We start from the raw sequence: 16874 nt of genomic DNA, 5'->3' as shown, positions 1-16874 counted from the left end.
GAGGCTCTAAGCTCTTGTTTTCCTCAAACATTTTAAGGGAGAGTGTAAAATCTCTCTGGAAATGCTTAAGACATTTGTTCATTTAACATGTTCTAAATCATTATATTCCTTCAACATTTGAAGAGAGAAGGAGGAAGGGAGGGAGCACAACCGAGAATTTTGTTATTTTCCTTCAAAAATTGGCTGGGGTTGGGGCAGGCATTTGTTCTCTTGGCATGTTCTAAACCATTGTTTTCCATGGGGACACAACTTAGAATTTAGTAATTTTCTTTCATCTAAAGGAGCAATGTATAACACATCTTTGTTTCTTGGTCTCTGGTGTTTATGCTACTGATTTGTGATTCTTGTGGATTCCTTGAAACTGTTATAGGAAGTCTTCCCCTATGCTAGATTCAAATGTGCCTGAAGCTGATGTATTGAACTATAACTGGCATCATGTATCCAACCAGGAATTCTATTCTTTTTGTGGCACAATCATTCATCTTTTCTTTTTCTTCAGTGTTTTGAAATAACATTTTTCTTACACTTATAGCTGCACTATATGTATTTCTACATGCATGAGCATAGATAAATGCATCAGTCTGAAGTTTTGTGGTTGTGGCAATATATCCATTAATAAGCCAAAATCCTTTTTTCTTTTTTTCTTCTCCTTGGCGTCTGTTTTGTGAATTACTCCCCTCTCTCCATATTCACACAAAAAATGGTAGGATTATTGTATGTACAGAACTGTAAAAATAGACATCTATCTACACAATCAACATTCCAACATCTATTTCCTCTCCCCTTCATGTTTCCCCTTGGTCATCTCTCCCATTGGGCCCATTTTGTGAAACTACTTCCCTCTCCCATGTTTTAGTAACATGTTTGTTCTTATAAGGTATTCCCCTCTCCCTTGCTCTTTCTAAGGTTTCATTGAGGCCGATTAGTAAAATCCATATTTAATTGTGCTACTATCATATCCTCTCTCTCATTGTGTATCTACACAGGAATCCCACTCCCTGCTATCCAGGTGAATTTAGTTCTCCTTTCCATGTACTATAATTCATATTATTAGCTAAGTCAGCCAATACCTGACCTTGTCTCCTTGGTTTTCACCCTTATGAAGTTATCACCCTCCCCTATTTTCCCAATTAGTTTTCCAGATTTATTAAAACATTTAAGCCTCATTTGAGAATTGGGATAACTTCATTTTTTTGACTTTATAGCTAGAAGTTGAAGTTAAAGTTACAATTTTTAAAGGGTAACATTGGTGTTGTAAAAGTTTTAATAAATAGGAAAGAACTTCTTGTACAAGGCAAAATTGAACTTCTATAAGAAATAACATTTTTTTAGGTTCCATATTAAGCTCTTTTTTAAGTCAAACTCTTTGAACAGAATTAGTCAAACATGTATAAAAACTCTTATTGAGCTTAAACAAGAGCTTTTGGCCTTTCAAAAATGAATCAAAACATGTCCTTCGTAAAGATTTGTATGATTAGTCTATTAGTTAAGCCAATACCTTAGCATTTGGGTCCTCTATCTGCCTTGTTAGAGCTTTGACCTAAGTCAACTTGATTTTGTGTAGACTGTCCATTATCTAACAGCTTAAACTCTTGGGTTAAATTGGTAGCTTAAATCAAAGCCTTAGTTCACAAGTGGTCGAGAGTTTGAACCTCAATGATGTTTATTTCCCCATTTATTGTGTCCACATTGTAAGTTCAAAAAAGGTTGCCCATGAGGTGGGGTGCTACAGCTTAAATCGAACTTGATATGCATTGCCCCCACTAAACAGGGAGCCATCAGCTAAAATCTCTCTTCTATCTTCCTTTTCCTTTTAGCTTTCTTTCATCTGTTCTTTTCACCATTGATGCTTTATACTGAGAATGAATTCTTTTCACATTAAGTCCATGCAGACATGCCTGACAGGTCTTCTGTTCATATTTTATGTTTCTTCATTTCTAACTGAATCTCGTGGTAGTGGGTCTTTTGATCAATTTGAACCATGATTGTTGTCATTTAAGGAGAGTGGTAAACCGTCTGAGAACATTATATTTGATCAATATTCTATCTTTATTTGGTTCATATCTAGTCTGGTAAAAACTTGATAACCTGTATGTGCTATACTTAATTATTGACTGTTGCAGGATGAGCAAAGGGAGGCCTACCTTGCCCCCAAAAGGTGTGCTGCAAATATGAAGCCATATTATGCATAAGCTACTATTCTTTGAAAGATTGAAACACATTTTCAGATTGCTTCTATGCCCTTGCTGGGTTGAGTTTAGTTTTGAGTCCTCACTTTTTTCATCTTGGTATTATTTATACTTGTTTTTAATCCATGGTGGCCTTTTATGTAAATGCCACAAGTTTGTTGATTAAAAATAGCAATCAGATTGTTGGTATAGCAGATTGAATCAGGTCCAGTTCCTCATATCAAACATTTGTCCAGATGAATTACCCACACCTCCCTCTCTGCAAGTTTCTTTACTATTGAGGTAAAACATTCCAAAGGTTCTCTCTGAACTTTCTAATATTACAATTAGGTCTGATTTGAGCTTTGTCTTATGTATTCAGGTTAGTCGTGCTTTCTGCACTCTGGCACAGGGGATTCATCCTCTTGGGCATCAATATGAGGTGGTCAAAGGAGAGGATGAAATGATCAATTTATTTATTCTACATCTGCACATTCTCAGTACTCCTTGAGCAGAAAACATTGATGATGTATCTCTGAATGTACCATTTCTACTATCTAGTTTAGAAACAATGTAAAGATCTTATGAAGATGTTTTTTTGTTCAAATTCTATATGGAAATTGAAGATGTAATTATGTATTTCCAAGAGTAAATATTTTCCAGCATTTGAAATCAAAGGGATTTTTATTAATATATCCATGTAAATATCTCCCTCTCCAACTATCGGTTATTAGCTACATGGTTATTTAGAAATCAAAGCAGAGTTTGTGAAATGATATCTCGTTTGGGAGTGAATGGAGGGAGGATTGGAGGGGATCCTTAATACTTGAAAATGTTTCCTTATAGAAATTAGGTATTTCATAAATTTTTTAAAATCTAAAGAATCATTTTAAGTGAGTTTTTGTATCGACATGTTTCGAATCATGTAGATGTTGTTAATTCTAAGTGACCCTTAAAGTTTCAAAATGTATTTATATGGTTAAGAGGAGTTTATAAATACATATATGTGTATATATATATATATATATAAACATCTCACATGGAGGTGACGAATCGACTTTAATACTATCTATAATGATCCACTCCCGATCATGTACATATCGTTTGCTTTAAGTCTAAAGAACTTTTAAGATTTAAAAATGTGTTTATAAGGTTAAAAGGAATGTAACATTAGATTTTTTTTCCTTCAATGGGATATTATAATCATCTCTTTTATCTACACAATGTTCTCATGTTGTGTTTTACAGGATTATGAGATCAAACAGATAAACACTCTTTATGAGAATAAATAAATCCCGTATTAAGGTTTAGAATTGATTTTAATACCATTAGTAAAAGTATTTTAATTAGAATTGTTTTGTATGGATATATTTTTTTATGTTGGAAGTAAGATTTGAGAATATCAATGATTCCTTTTTCCTCTTTGTCCGTTTATTTTCAATTGAACAAATATATGAAATGTAATTCAGAGTGGGAATAAACCCTTTAATTATTATGATTTGAACAAAAAAAAAAATTAAGTTAGCAAGGTTGGTTAAATTTTCTTGCATAAGAATATAAAAATATAAAATTACATGGCATCTCATTGAATTTACAATGAAATTCAATATATATATATATATAAATTTTTAACATTAATTTGGAAAATAATCATTAAATAAAAGACAAATTCTTAGTTCTTGGAACTATTTTACAATTTTTTTTTTGCAAGATTTTAAAATTAATTTAACATTTTTTGTGATTCCCATATAGTGGTGTCGTGGCAAACTTTGATTGGTTCGAAGATTGCTCATTTGAAACAGGGAAGCAACTCTCTCTCCCCCGTCGAAGTCGTTTCTGCCTCTGATATTTTCTCCATTCTTCCTTTTCTTCTTTCTGACTGCGCGAGATTTTTCCCCTGAAGCTACTTTCCGGAGAAACAAACAGAGGCTAGAGAAAGAAATTGAATAGTTACCCCTTAAATAGTTCCGGTTTTGCTCGTATTTCTGAGATGAATTTGGTCATAAATCATCGCCACAGCAGTTATGGCACTCCTTTTTGCAAATTCTCAAGCCACAAACATGAGACTGGTGAGTCAATAAACGACCCATTTTTTAGTTATGCTTAAAGATATTATATTCCATGCTCTTCTCTCAAATTTTATATTCAAAGGCAAATATAAGGTGCCCGTCAGAGTGCCTAAGAGGTCTGCCATGGCTGAGGATCTTACCCAAGATATTGTATCATTGTCAAAGACTGAAAAAAGTGGCAGCTTTCTAATTAAGACAGCTGCAACTTCCTCTGCATTTGCAGGTAATCATCTCCATCCTTTACTTTATCACCTTACATTATCCTCCCTTTCATGCCTTAATTTGGGCTTTTGAGTTTAATTACTTGCATGTGAGTTTACATGGTATTGTGATGTCTGGGATTAGAGTAGTGGGTTTGTAGGAAAAGTATGAATTTTCCTGTAGAAGTTTTTTTTTCAGTGAGAAATTCTGAAAAGACAAAAAAAGTGGGATGGGTGTTTGAATAACTCAATTTGGCACCAATGAGGAGAGTTACTTTAATAGAGAGTTTCTATTTTCTTTGTCAGCTTTTCCCCTTTCTTCTCTTCATATAGGGGGTGGATTTCATTTCTAACATGATTGGAGAATACATTACTTTAACATGATTGGACAATCTCAATTCCTTTAATAGAGATTTGCTATTTTGGAATTTTGCAGTCTATTCATGATTATTGTGTCTCCTTTTGTGCTTTAATTGTTATTTAACTGAGGGTGTACTTGAAATTTCTGTAGCCGGTATTGTGAGGGGTAAGTAGTTGTTCAGAATAGTGCATGAGTTATATTGCTTGTGGGGTACCTAAGTATGGTGAATTGCAATTTCCTCTGAGTAGTCTTCAGTCAACATTGCTTTGGTTGAAGCATACTACTGAGATGACTTGTTAAAGCAATCTGAAGTTTGGCGTTTTGACCAGTCTGTTTTGCTGTGAATTGCCTTAATACATGAAAACTCCAATGCCTTTAAGGGTCCTTTTCCTTCATTTTGTATGCAGATGCTCCCGTTTAGCTATTTTCTTTTTCATTTTTCAAAAATCCAATGCATTTAACAGTGTTCAAGCCTATTTCAGTTGTTTACAGATTGCTCAGTTATTAGACTTGTGTAGGTGTTCTTTTAATTCTCTAGGTAATTTATTTGCAATTCTGGTGATTATTTAAACCTCTCAATTCTGAAAAATAAGTTTAGAAATTCTCTTTACTTTATATTGGTGAAGAAATAAAATATATTCTTTTGGTGAAAAATAAATAAAACATGTTGTTTACTCTTATTTATTTGAATTTCTTTCGAGGATGAAATTTGTACAAATAAATTTCTGCTTTTCCGTTTTCTTCCCTTTATCTTCCAGTTTATTGACAGCCATCATGAGGATTTTGGTGCACTTGCATATAAACATTATTCCTGTTTCTGATGTTCCAGCAGCAAATTTTTTTGCAACAACAGACATGGCAAAGGCTGCAAATATAAAGGATATATTGGTGAGAACTTTTTTAATGTGTTTGCATGGATATCCTTCAACTTTATAGTAGATTGTTTCCTTTTTAAAATTTAATATATATTTTCGTGCTTTATTGATTCATTTGTTATTAACCTTAAGGATATTTTCATTTCATCTGAGATACATGTATTCTCAAAGGAAATTTTGAAGATAGAATCTTTGAGTTTTAACAAGATAAGAAATTCAAGATTGCAAGAAAATTGTGCAAACATGTCTTGGCTTGGCACTTTGATGGGCATTTATATGAGGTGTCAACAAAATGAATACTTTTCAATTGTTTGACAGATTTATCCTTTTTCTTATTTCAAATATTGTCCTTGTTGTCCACAAGATCAAAGTATGGACTACATTTGTTTTCTTTAATATTGTTTTTTATCTTTGCCCTTTTTCATAGGAATGATTATTATATGAAGCATGATCATTGTTTTCCTTTTTCTACTCCACTTCATCTTGGTTATTTGATTTTTATATCTTGATATGATTGTATTCCCCTGATGGGTTATTGAAGTTTCAAGCCACCATATACCCATAAAAACAAAATGGACTCCTCTCAAATGCTATGTAAAACAAATTGTTTTCATTTATTTCTGGTTTGATCTTGCTAATGTTTTACAGAACAAATATGCTAAATGGCTGTTTGTAGTAGATTATTTATATTGGAATATTAGATGCAAATTATATTTCTCATATAATCTCAAGATCCAAAATTATTTTCTATTCAGGAAGGGGCTACTTCTGTTTATACTTTGGCCGATGGGAGCATTGGAGATTGGTTTGGAGGCTTCCTATATTCAGCTGGACAACAGGCTAATGCAGCTGTTCAGGACCAGTTGTCAGCTCTCAGTTTCACTAGGTTTCCTCATAGACTCTTTCTCTTGACTTGAAGTTGGTATTTTTGATAACATGTAAGCATTTTCTTCGTACCCATTGCAGTTTGGCAGTTATATTTGGGGCAGGTCTTGTAACCAGCCTTTCTCCTTGTACATTAAGTGTCTTACCACTGACCCTTGGTTACATTGGTAAACCTTTTTAATATTAAATCTTGTAGTGATTCACTTTTTCATAACAAGCTATCATTCTTTTGAATCTTTTGTCATGTCTGATGCTGATTTATGAACTGGTTGAAAATCATCCAGGAGCATTTGGCTCGGGGAAAGGCAGAGCAGAGGTAATGACTTGCTAAATGAGTTCTATTCATTCCTACATTCCTCTATGATTCCTATTTCTTGGCTTATCTGTTGGAAAATCTGTCATAGTTGAAACATTGAATTAGCTCAGAAACATGACAATTGAAAAAGTTAAACTGTCACATATTTTTAACTAGATAAAATAGAAAAAGAGAAAAACCATTTGAAAAGGAAACTACAAAACTATAAGCACTTCTACTGCCAAAGTGCCAAATATTTGAGGTATTAGGTGAGTTTTTGGCATGGGTGCTTTTTCTTCGAATTTTGAATTTCTTTTGAGAAAACCAATCAGTCGGATTAAACCTTGCTGTTTGTTACTATTTCCTTCTTGTATATTTAGTAAATATGTTAGTGCAGCTTGCTTTTTCGAGCTTCAATATATTATTGTATCTTGCTTTTGTGAGCTTGGCATCCAATTGGATTTCACATTTAATTCTCCATTAAAAATTCAATTGCCGATCAGGTCATTGGGAATTCAGTTGCATTCTCTTTAGGATTGGCAACAACACTAGCAATCTTGGGTGTAGCAGCCTCATTCGCAGGAAAGGCATATGGACAGATAGGACAGGGACTACCTTTGGCTGCTTCTGGTTTGGCTGTTATTATGGGTCTTAATCTCCTTGAGGTACTAGGTCATTTTCTTATTTTTCAGTATCTTTTTATCCTTGGAATAAACTTTGGATTTTATTCTGCATAGATATATAAATTGTCATCTAGATCCCTTTTTCATAACAATAAAAATCCTAAAATTTCTTATAAAACTATAGAAGCCATAAGAATATGTGGGTTTTTTTTTTCTTTGTTTTGTTTTGGCTTTTTTAGTCAGAGCCATAGGAATATGTGTTAGAAGGTAATATTAGGTGCTTCATGGTATTTTCATGTTTACATTGTGTGGAAGACTTACAGTTTGTTTAAGCAATACCTATAAATATGGTCCATTGTTATGAGAAGGTGGTAATTGGTTTTGATGAATAAATTTGAGGTTTTGAGTGACCATGTACACTTTGGCATGCCTAAATAGGACTCTGTTTTGGAAAACTTTAGGAACAAATTGGAGACTACTCATATATTCAAGTTTCTAATTCACAACTTATGTCAGTTTATTTGTCCATATTGATCAAGTTATTGGAAATGGACTGCACTTTGTATTACCTATAAGTTCATACTCACGCAGAATTCTTTCAATCGTATGTAAGATTTGAACTTTGTTAATGATGATCTAGTTCTCACATCATCTTCCATGGGCTTGTCTGGCTTTTGCCAATTTTGCAGATAATTGAACTACAACTTCCCTCATTTTTTAACAACTTTGACCCCCGTTCTGCTGCGGCTAATCTCCCTTCAAGTAAGAGTTTTTGTTTTACCTCCATTTCTCAAGTTTCCATGATTTGGGTGAAACTAAATTCTCCAGGTGCTTGCAATTTTGATAGCTCAACGATAATCTGGACTCTCAATTTCTAAAAGAACTGAAATTTTTGTATGCCAGGTGTGCAAGCTTACTTGGCCGGGCTTACGTTTGCATTAGCTGCCTCACCTTGCAGTACGCCTGTGCTGGCTACTCTACTTGGATATGTTGCTACATCAAAGGTACATCAGAATTGATTGAATAGCATAATGAGAGTCATTTAGGGCCTAGTTGGGAATGGTTTTTGCAAATAGTTCTCAAAAGACGGTTTTTTAGAATAGTTTTCAAAAATAATTCTCTCATGTTTTATAAAACAAAAGTCTGTTTGGGAACTTGAATGTTTTTAACCTGTTTTTTGCATTTTTAAATATTTCTTAAAAATAACTTTTATCCGTTGAGTTTCATTTTCATCATTCTTCATATTTGTACAATTATTGTTTAGAATAGTTCTCAGAAAACAAGTGAAAATAACTGAAAATAATTTAAATATATTATCAGAAAACACATGTTTTTGAGTCTGGAAAACAGTTCTCAAACGGGCTCTTACTCTCTCTTAAGTATTTTTTTGAGGGGAAAATTTTTTTTTTCTGTATTCTACAAAAGATTGCAATGCATGAAAGAATCAAAGAAATTAAAAATTAAAAGAAACCCCCCTGAAAGCAATCTATCCATGGAAGTAAATAACTAACACGACACAATACATAACAGGATCCAGTGATTGGAGGCAGCTTACTTTTGACATACACGACTGGCTATGTTGCTCCTCTACTTCTTGCTGCTTCTTTTGCTGGAGCATTGCAGGTATCTGTCCGTCTTCTCTATAGTCCTTTTGTTAATATTGTTCATTAGCAAAATCTAATGTATGGGTGTTTGCAGAGCCTGCTTTCGTTCCGCAAGTTCTCAGCATGGATTAACCCAACCAGGTACCTCCTCCCATATGTGATGTTGCTTTCTTAGATTTCCTTGTAGCTTTGTTTCTAAAAGGTCTTCAAATCTGCAGTGGTGCACTTCTGCTAGGTGGGGGAATCTACACTCTCTTGGATAGGCTTTTCCCTACCTCAATGGTCATGTAGGGATCTCCCTTCCAAACATATGGTAACAAGTACTGTTGTACAGGGGGGGCGCAAATATGGTAGGATCAAAGATTACAACATGAATTTCTCACTTTTGAGATTCAGATATTAAAACTTGTGTTTGGAGAGAAAAATATTCAGAGAATCAGAGAAAACAAAGCTACTCCTTGGTTGTCACACCAAAATATTTGGTGAGAATTTGAGTTGAACTCTCAACTCTCTCTGCAACGAATGTAACCAAGTTAATTCTACAGCAACATGCACTAAAGCATGATATTCCGACTCATACTTGATCGAGCTACTACATTATGCTTCTCAAAGTTCTAAGACAAAGTATTTACTCCTAAAAACGCTATAACTGTTGGTAGATCATCTATTATCCAAGCAGCTTGTCCTATTAGTTTCAATGAAGCTCACAAGAGTTAAATGCTTATTGGATTGGAATTGAAGGCCATGGGTTATTGTGCTTTTCAAGTAATGAAGCACTTTTTTAGATGCTTGCCAGTGAGCATTTGTAGGAGATTGTAAGAACTAACTCAACTTGTTGACCATATAGGAAATATTAGGACTTGTAATTGTGACATATTGTAAGGCCCTAATAGTACTCTTGTAGAGTGAGGGTTTTGCTGTTAAGACCTCTATCTCTTTTTGATAAGATTTCCCTGAGCTAGCAAGAGTTGGTAGAGTTTTAGCTTCATTCATATTTGTAAGTTTAACTAAATCAACAATATGTTTGGATTGAGCTAAATACAACTCAATAGTTTCTTAAAAAGCTTCAATTCTAAGGAATAGTGTAAAGGGCTAAGATCCTTTAGGGTAAAGCTATAATTCATGCCACTTATTAACTTCGACACAACTGTTAAACTACTATTTGTGATCAAGATGTCATTTGATATAAACTAATAAGATTAACAAAATACCTTTGATTTATACATAAGCAAAGATACATTAGATTGTGAATTGATGAAACACCAATCCAAGAGTGCTTGCTTTAAGTCAATCAAATGAAGCTTTACGGGTCTACTTCAAACCGTAAAGGACTTTTCTTGACTTGCATACAAACCAAACTAAGGTTTGTAGAATCAATAAACCCCTTAGGTTGACTTATATACATGTCCTCTTATAGCCATTCAAAAAAAGCATTATGTAATATAATTAGTGAATATCCCATCTTTGTTGCACAACAAGATTCAAAACAACTCGAATAGTAGAAGGTATAATAATTTTTTTTTTTTTTTGATAGATAGTAGAAGGTATAATAATTGAACTATACGTTTCAAAGAAATCTACTCCAGGGATTTGATGAAGCCCCTTTGCTACCAAATAAGCTTTTTACTTGTTTAATGAACCACATGGATTGTATATCAAATTGAATGCCTATTTATTTCTAACTACTTTATACTTGGACTGATAGGGAAACTAAATCCCAAGCATGATTCCTCATGAGAGCTTGAAACTTGACATCCATGGTGTTTTTCAATTAGAATCATTAAAAGCTTGTTTGACTAAGAGAGGCTCATAAGGACCAAGAGAAATAGGCAACAGATGCTTAAGGGTATTAAACAACTTGGACTTGTATAGTCCAACTTTGTTTTGGATCACCATGGGATGAGTTAAAAGATTTGGTTTAGTGGTAGGTCTATTTGCAGGGTGGGTCAACCACAATGAGATTTAAGGGTGGATTAGTCTCCAAAGGTGGAGTGATATCTAAAATAGAAAGTGTTAAGGGCTCAACTTGTGTATCATGGAACTGTGAAGAAATGTTGGTTTCTATTCTCTCAAGAGTAGTCATAGTTTCTTACTTATACACATCACTCACCAAAAATACTCTTCCTATATGAAAGGTTAAATACAAAGTTGGAAGTATATGTGTGGTCGAAGAGGAAAAGCACCCGTTAGACAAGAGAACAACTCCATCTAAGAAAAATCTAATTCGTTAAAGATTATATTCCATGAAATGAATAGTCAATCAAAGAAGACACAAATATCCATCATGAATTCAACTATATTCAAGAAAAAGACATTTGAAAGAATGAAATTGAAGTTTATGTATATTGTAGGGCCATATGAGGGTAACATAAGTAGCTGAGAGTACGAAAAAGGAGTGAGTCATCAGTTTTTGGAAAGAGAAAGTGTTTGAACGAGCCAAAGTTGGAAGACGATTAATCAAGACAACTGCAATATGAAAAGCCTCCCATTAAAGGGATAAGAGCGTGCAAGCTTCAACTAACAAAGTCAACCTAAGCTTGACAATGTGATAATGCTTTCTTTTGGCTTGACCATTTTGTTGATGGACACAATGAAATTGAATCTCGATTTGTGAAAGAAAGACAACAAATGAACGAAACTCAACTCTCCCCTTCCCTCCTCCCTCCCCCAATCGTATGGACTTGTTCAAGGAGTTTGAATTAGTTAAAATGCCTTTGAATTTTTGTTCAAGGGGGTAAGTCCATATGAAATGGGGATAGTTATCAACAAGATGAATATAATATCCATAACCAACACTTTCAGAAATTATGCCCTCCAAAAATCATTGTATAATCGCTAATGATGAAGTACTTTTGGTTTCATAAATAGAGAAAGTACATGACTTTTGTTATATTGACAAGTAGTACAAAAATCAAGACTTTTATTTAGTGAAGAATCACCCAACTTTCAAACTTGACTGAGAACCTTAACAAAGGTTGGTTACATCTTTGATATCATGTATTGGAACTCAAAGATGTAAGAACCGAAAAACAAGCTAAAGTAAGATTATTCTTGACACAACAAGTTGGCGACACAACATGACTAGAATTAACAAGAAGATTTGGCAGGTTTGAGGAGTTTAGATTGAGAATCGACCTTTGATTGTGGATCATGTAGCAAGTAGAGACTATCTTTAAACTTTGGTCAAAATAGAATAGTTCCCATAATTTTGTCCTTAACAAGACAACAATTAGCATGAAATTCCACAAAAAAACATTTTTATCTACTCTAAAGTTGGGAAATATTGGTTAAACTTCTTTGTAGTTTAGGGAACATGTAAGACATTTTCAATATGAAAAGAGGAAGAGGAATGTGTTGGGAAAATAGCTCGAAGTATATATGAGGAATGGAAAGTTGCTTACCATAACCGATAGTAAGTTTCTCTTGGCCTCCATATTCTATCTTCATTGCAATGTTATCCAAGGCAACAAGCATAGGATCAAGAACAGTTTTAGGCATAGTAATGAAAACAATAGGAGTCTTCTTGTTATCAGCATTTGGAGTCGGTGGAGCCGGAGGCTGAAAGATTTCATCTACATGAAGCCAACAGATAAAAGGCAAACTACAGGCAGAACTTGAGATCTCTAGAGTAAATGGTTGTCATGCTCGAGCTTGATCAAGCGAGTTGTGCTCAGGGTAATCGTAAGTGGCAAGCAGGATTTGTCTTCCGCAAATTCTCCAGACTTGAGATCACACAGGCAGAACTCACTAATACCAACTAAAGATTGTGTTTGATTGTGATTGGAGAGAAATATTTAAGGAGTTAATGGAACTACGAAAAAGAAACTTGTATTAGAAGGAGATACAGCCTTCCAGAAACTTCCACAGTTGTGACAAATCCTATAAATCTGTTACAAAAATTAAACAAACTTCAATTCAAACAGCCAAATCTGTCTTCACAAAGATGATGGAGATGATGAAACCTGGCAGGGTTCCAGGAAAATGGTTTCAGCCGCAGGGATGAACAAACTGGAAAATAAAATTCCTTCCAGATTAAAATAAAAGCAGAAACATGACTTAAAAAGACTTTAATTCACTTTCCAGACCCCCCCAATATTTTTCCCCAAGTCTACCGTGCCCCACGGCGGATCATCTCATTGTACTGATTCAAGGATTCCTGCCTCTGCAACCTCATCTCCTCGTTGAACTTCTTAATGAACGCTTCAACTCGCCTGTTCAGCTCGTCCTGACTCAGCGACGGCTCTCTCTTCATCTTCCCCGATCCCGGCGACGACGCCACCGACGAGTTCGTGCTACTCCGGTCGGTGAACGTCTCTGATTTCTTCACCTTCTGCGGCGTCAGATCGATGCTGCAGCGCTGTGATTCCAGCGAGTCAGCTTTCTTCAGGTGCCTCGTTAATGGCATCGGACGCCCGTCCGTTATCGTCTTCCACGTGCTCTCTAACGTATCGTGCCGTTTCGGCTTGGATACTCCCAGTACCTTCCCAGCTGAGCCAAAGAAACAAGGAAAAATAATTAATATTAATTAAAAAACCCATTAAGGCCTAGGCTTTTGAGGGAATGGTGGGGGTAGTCTGGACTTTCAATAGTAAATCTGATTTGAAAAAAGAGAGTTCGGATGGTGGTGATACCAGCGGCGACGGCTGGTCCTGATTATTCTGGACCGTGACCGATACCGGAGATATCTGATTCTTTGGTTTCATTTGTTGAAACTACAGGGTATAGGTGGTCTGGAACACCTATTTTCAATTCCAGTTATAGCATTCAGGAGATTCACCGGTGCAGGATTTGTAGTTGGATATTTGGAAATGTAACAGTAACGGTCAAATCCGCTAAATGCGCCGGGATCCAAAACAAAACCCTAACTTTCTTGCTCGAAACCCTAGCTTACAGATCTAAGTAACACTGTTCGATCAAGAGGGAGAGAGATAAAAAAACAAAAAAAAACAGAAGTACCTTCAGGACTGGATTTGACGGCTCTCCGGTGACCGAATCTCATAGAAACAAGCGGTTTCTCAGCAGGAATCATGTTTTCCATAGAATCTTTCCTCTCCGGTGTCCACGAAGACCTCGAGATGGTGAACTCATCACTATCGTTCATCTCCAAACCTTTCATCTCCGTCTTGGCATCTGGAGCCCTAGCTTCCACCACCGCATTCGCGTCATAAACATATCCGAACTCCGGCCGCAGCTCCACTACATTCTTCGAAACGACCCCGTTGTACGGAACCGCGTAGTCCATTGCCACAGCGCTGGAAATCGTAATCTCGGCTGTCTCCGGCGGCTCCTCGACCTTGTGCTGAAGCTTCGAGGACGCGACGATGATGATGATGATAAAGTTGATGACAAGGTAGAGATACGGAGGTCTCAACCAGGACAGAACAAAGCTCCAAATAGAAGGAACTTCCGAGACTGCAAACTCCACCACCACCGGGACGGAGATTTTCAATGCCACAGCCATGGACACCACCCCAGTAGATATGAGCAACACTTTCAGGGACAACCCCCAGTTCGTTGAGTCCGTTGAGAGTATAGCCATTTTTTCCGGCGTCGAAGCTTGGAGACTAGTCGGTATTTTTACTTACCCCTTCCGGCAATGGCCTTGGACAGAGACAGAGGCGCTGAAGATTTGAGAAAGAGGAACAAAATTACGATATATAAGCGGGGAAGATGAGATGATGGATGGGGCCCACGGCGTTTATTAGACCAGCCAGATAGGACTGGGCTACGAGAATGATACATGTGGCAGGTGGTCCACGTAAGATTATAATACGTGGTGTTATGCAACAGTGATTCGTGGCGTCAATATACATGTGGCAGAAGTCGACCTTTCCAGGTAAACATCAGCCAACAATTTCCTCCTTATTTTTTCCATTATTTTCCTAATTTAAAAAAAAAAATCTAATTAATCTCTGGCACATCGAAATACTGCCGTTACTTTCATATTTGAATATTCAATGCAATTCACTATACTCATGTATGTGTATTTATCATGTCCTATAAAAAAAAAAAAAAAAAAAAAGGAAATTAAATGCAATTCCTTGTAGTCATTCAGATAGAAAAAAAAAAATTATTTTGTTAACATAATAATGATGTTTGCGTCTAAATTAATCCGGCTGGTTTAGCTTTTCATGGTCTAAAACAGGCACGGAAGCGGCTGGCGCTGTCAGACCATTTGAATTTTTTTATAAGGATTTTCCCCAACGGCCATATTCTTGACCGTTACGGTCCAGGAGCCTACTGGCCCAGAGGCTCTGCCTCGGTGGCGCGGTCTTCCTCTAAAAGTCACCATAAAAATGAATAAAATTTTATTTTATATTTTTATAGAAAGGAGCTAAATGAGAAAGGTGGAGTGATTTGGTACGGCATGGCCCACCGTAATGTCAAAATACCTTGAAATGGACAGGGAAAGATGAAAGGAGGTGAAAGGTGTTGGGCCCATAGGATGAGAGCACCATAAAGAATCTTCTAACGCACTTCTTTTTCATTGGGAAATGGGGACAAGGCACGTGAGATTTGACGTCTTTTGTGACCGCACGTACAAACTCTAGACCATGGTATTATCATTGTGATTAAGTTAACGTTTGAAAACTGTATTTTAAATAATTCAATTTTATAAAACAAAGATTTCCATGTGCATGATATTTGAGTAGAAATAGAAGTTTTCTTCTTTTTTAAAAATATTTGGGAGTTTCACTTTGACTTTCAATAGTGGGACTCTTTTCAAATATTGAGGTCTAATCAATTGATTTTAGCTGAAAACTAATGATGGGTGATCAAAATTTTGATCACGGCACGATGAGAATACGCTAAGGTTCACTGGGTTTGGTGCATATGTAGGTAGAGAGGGAAGGGCCGTACACGTAATTAAGTGGTATGGTCAAATAAGAAGGCGTTCTATAGAAGTCATGTGACGGCCATGCGTGGTCTTGTTTACTCCGTATGTGTGTGATTATAAAACGCTTAGGCAGCTCGGTCATAAGTCGTGTCTAAGGAATGGCCTGTCGATATCGGTTCATGCTTGGATGATATGCAACAAGTTGGATTGATTAAGATTGGGAGACTGACATTGCGGCTAAGTCTTATTTGTTCGTTGTATTATGCGGAAATTTTTTGAGTTGGGACAATGAAGAGGACATTGAAAAGAATAGGACGTAAGTGTTTGTGTGATTCTCCTTGAGCCCCTCCCACCGCCGATCGGAGTGGTGGAATATGAAATTTTTTCTGTCATGTCAAATAGAGAAGAGGATGAAGGGAGTTGAAAAAATGGCAAGAGTGAATGCTGGACGTTTGGACGGAAAAGGCATGGGAATGGGCCCAAAGGGGGGTCAGAGATTTGAGGTGTGGAGTTGCCGGCTTACTGCAAGTCCACGTGATATGCACCGTCCAGTGGACAGATGAATGACAAGTGTGAAACCAAATATATGATCTCACTGGTCTTTAGTTTCTCACTTCTCATCTTTCTTTTACCTCTCAACTTCTATTGTGGATATCAATGGTTGTTGTCCGTTTGAATATATTTTGTAGTTTTTATTTTTAAAATAAAAAAAGCTCATATTAATTTTTATATAATATACAACAATTTTTACAAATTTATATTAAAAAGTAATAATTTTTAAAAATTATTTTTAAAAAGTTAAGATATAAATAAAATTTTACTATCTCAACTTTCAATATTTTTAAAAATTATTTTTGAACACACAAATTCATATTTATGCTCCTATTAAAAAAAAGTCCTATTTTTTATATAAATTTTATTGTTTATTTCTATTTAAAAAAAATAAAAAGTAAAAA

The 16874-nt window shown here is 35.6% G+C and overlaps 3 protein-coding genes across 12 annotated transcripts in view; 2 read left to right on the top strand and 1 right to left on the bottom strand.

Moving 5' to 3' along the window:
* Positions 1-2861, top strand: part of LOC100854644 (B3 domain-containing protein Os07g0563300) — a 30280-nt gene extending 27419 nt beyond the window's left edge. For all 9 annotated transcript variants that reach the window (XM_059735649.1, XM_059735652.1, XM_059735653.1 and 6 more), the window contains 2 exons: positions 2124-2471; positions 2551-2861. In XM_059735649.1, the coding sequence (XP_059591632.1) occupies positions 2124-2192 (69 nt within the window). In that variant the 3' untranslated portion in view covers positions 2193-2471; positions 2551-2861. The remainder of the gene's footprint in view (positions 1-2123; positions 2472-2550) is intronic.
* Positions 2862-3948: 1087 nt separating this feature from the next.
* LOC100245228 (cytochrome c-type biogenesis ccda-like chloroplastic protein) lies at positions 3949-9657 on the top strand. Of its 2 annotated transcripts, none has more exons than XM_002284510.5 (12): positions 3949-4237; positions 4320-4460; positions 5628-5686; positions 6429-6559; positions 6640-6725; positions 6843-6874; positions 7357-7518; positions 8166-8238; positions 8380-8480; positions 9007-9099; positions 9175-9221; positions 9299-9657. In XM_002284510.5, the coding sequence occupies exons 1-12, from the start codon at positions 4159-4161 to the stop codon at positions 9369-9371; spliced, it is 1077 nt and encodes a 358-aa protein (XP_002284546.1). In that variant the 5' UTR covers positions 3949-4158; the 3' UTR covers positions 9372-9657. The 2 variants fall into 2 exon arrangements, with proteins under 2 accessions (XP_002284546.1, XP_010644236.1); XM_010645934.3 differs by having other exon boundaries at positions 3961-4237; positions 5631-5686.
* A 3231-nt stretch (positions 9658-12888) lies between these two features.
* LOC100267532 (uncharacterized) lies at positions 12889-14727 on the bottom strand. Its single transcript, XM_002284515.5, has 2 exons — positions 14037-14727; positions 12889-13568 (listed from the first exon to the last, which is right to left on the bottom strand). The coding sequence occupies exons 1-2, from the start codon at positions 14617-14619 to the stop codon at positions 13189-13191; spliced, it is 963 nt and encodes a 320-aa protein (XP_002284551.1). The 5' UTR covers positions 14620-14727; the 3' UTR covers positions 12889-13188.
* Positions 14728-16874: the final 2147 nt, after the last annotated feature.

This window comes from Vitis vinifera, chromosome 19 (assembly GCF_030704535.1).
Source record: "Vitis vinifera cultivar Pinot Noir 40024 chromosome 19, ASM3070453v1".
Lineage (NCBI taxonomy): Eukaryota > Viridiplantae > Streptophyta > Magnoliopsida > Vitales > Vitaceae > Vitis > Vitis vinifera.
This window is presented reverse-complemented; position numbering and strand designations above follow the sequence as displayed.

What these genes read in the sequence shown, in the direction of transcription:
- LOC100267532 (XM_002284515.5), bottom strand. Translation starts at nt 14,619, where the DNA reads ATGGCTATACTCTCAACGGACTCAACGAACTGGGGGTTGTCCCTGAAA. An exon ending in CGTCAAATCCAGTCCTGAAG is followed by an intron (nt 13,569 to 14,036) that starts GTACTTCTGTTT and finishes TCTTTGGCTCAG; the next exon opens with CTGGGAAGGTACTGGGAGTA.
- LOC100245228 (XM_002284510.5), top strand. Translation starts at nt 4,159, where the DNA reads ATGAATTTGGTCATAAATCATCGCCACAGCAGTTATGGCACTCCTTTT. An exon ending in AACTTCCTCTGCATTTGCAG is followed by an intron (nt 4,461 to 5,627) that starts GTAATCATCTCC and finishes CTGATGTTCCAG; the next exon opens with CAGCAAATTTTTTTGCAACA. An exon ending in TCAGCTCTCAGTTTCACTAG is followed by an intron (nt 6,560 to 6,639) that starts GTTTCCTCATAG and finishes TACCCATTGCAG; the next exon opens with TTTGGCAGTTATATTTGGGG.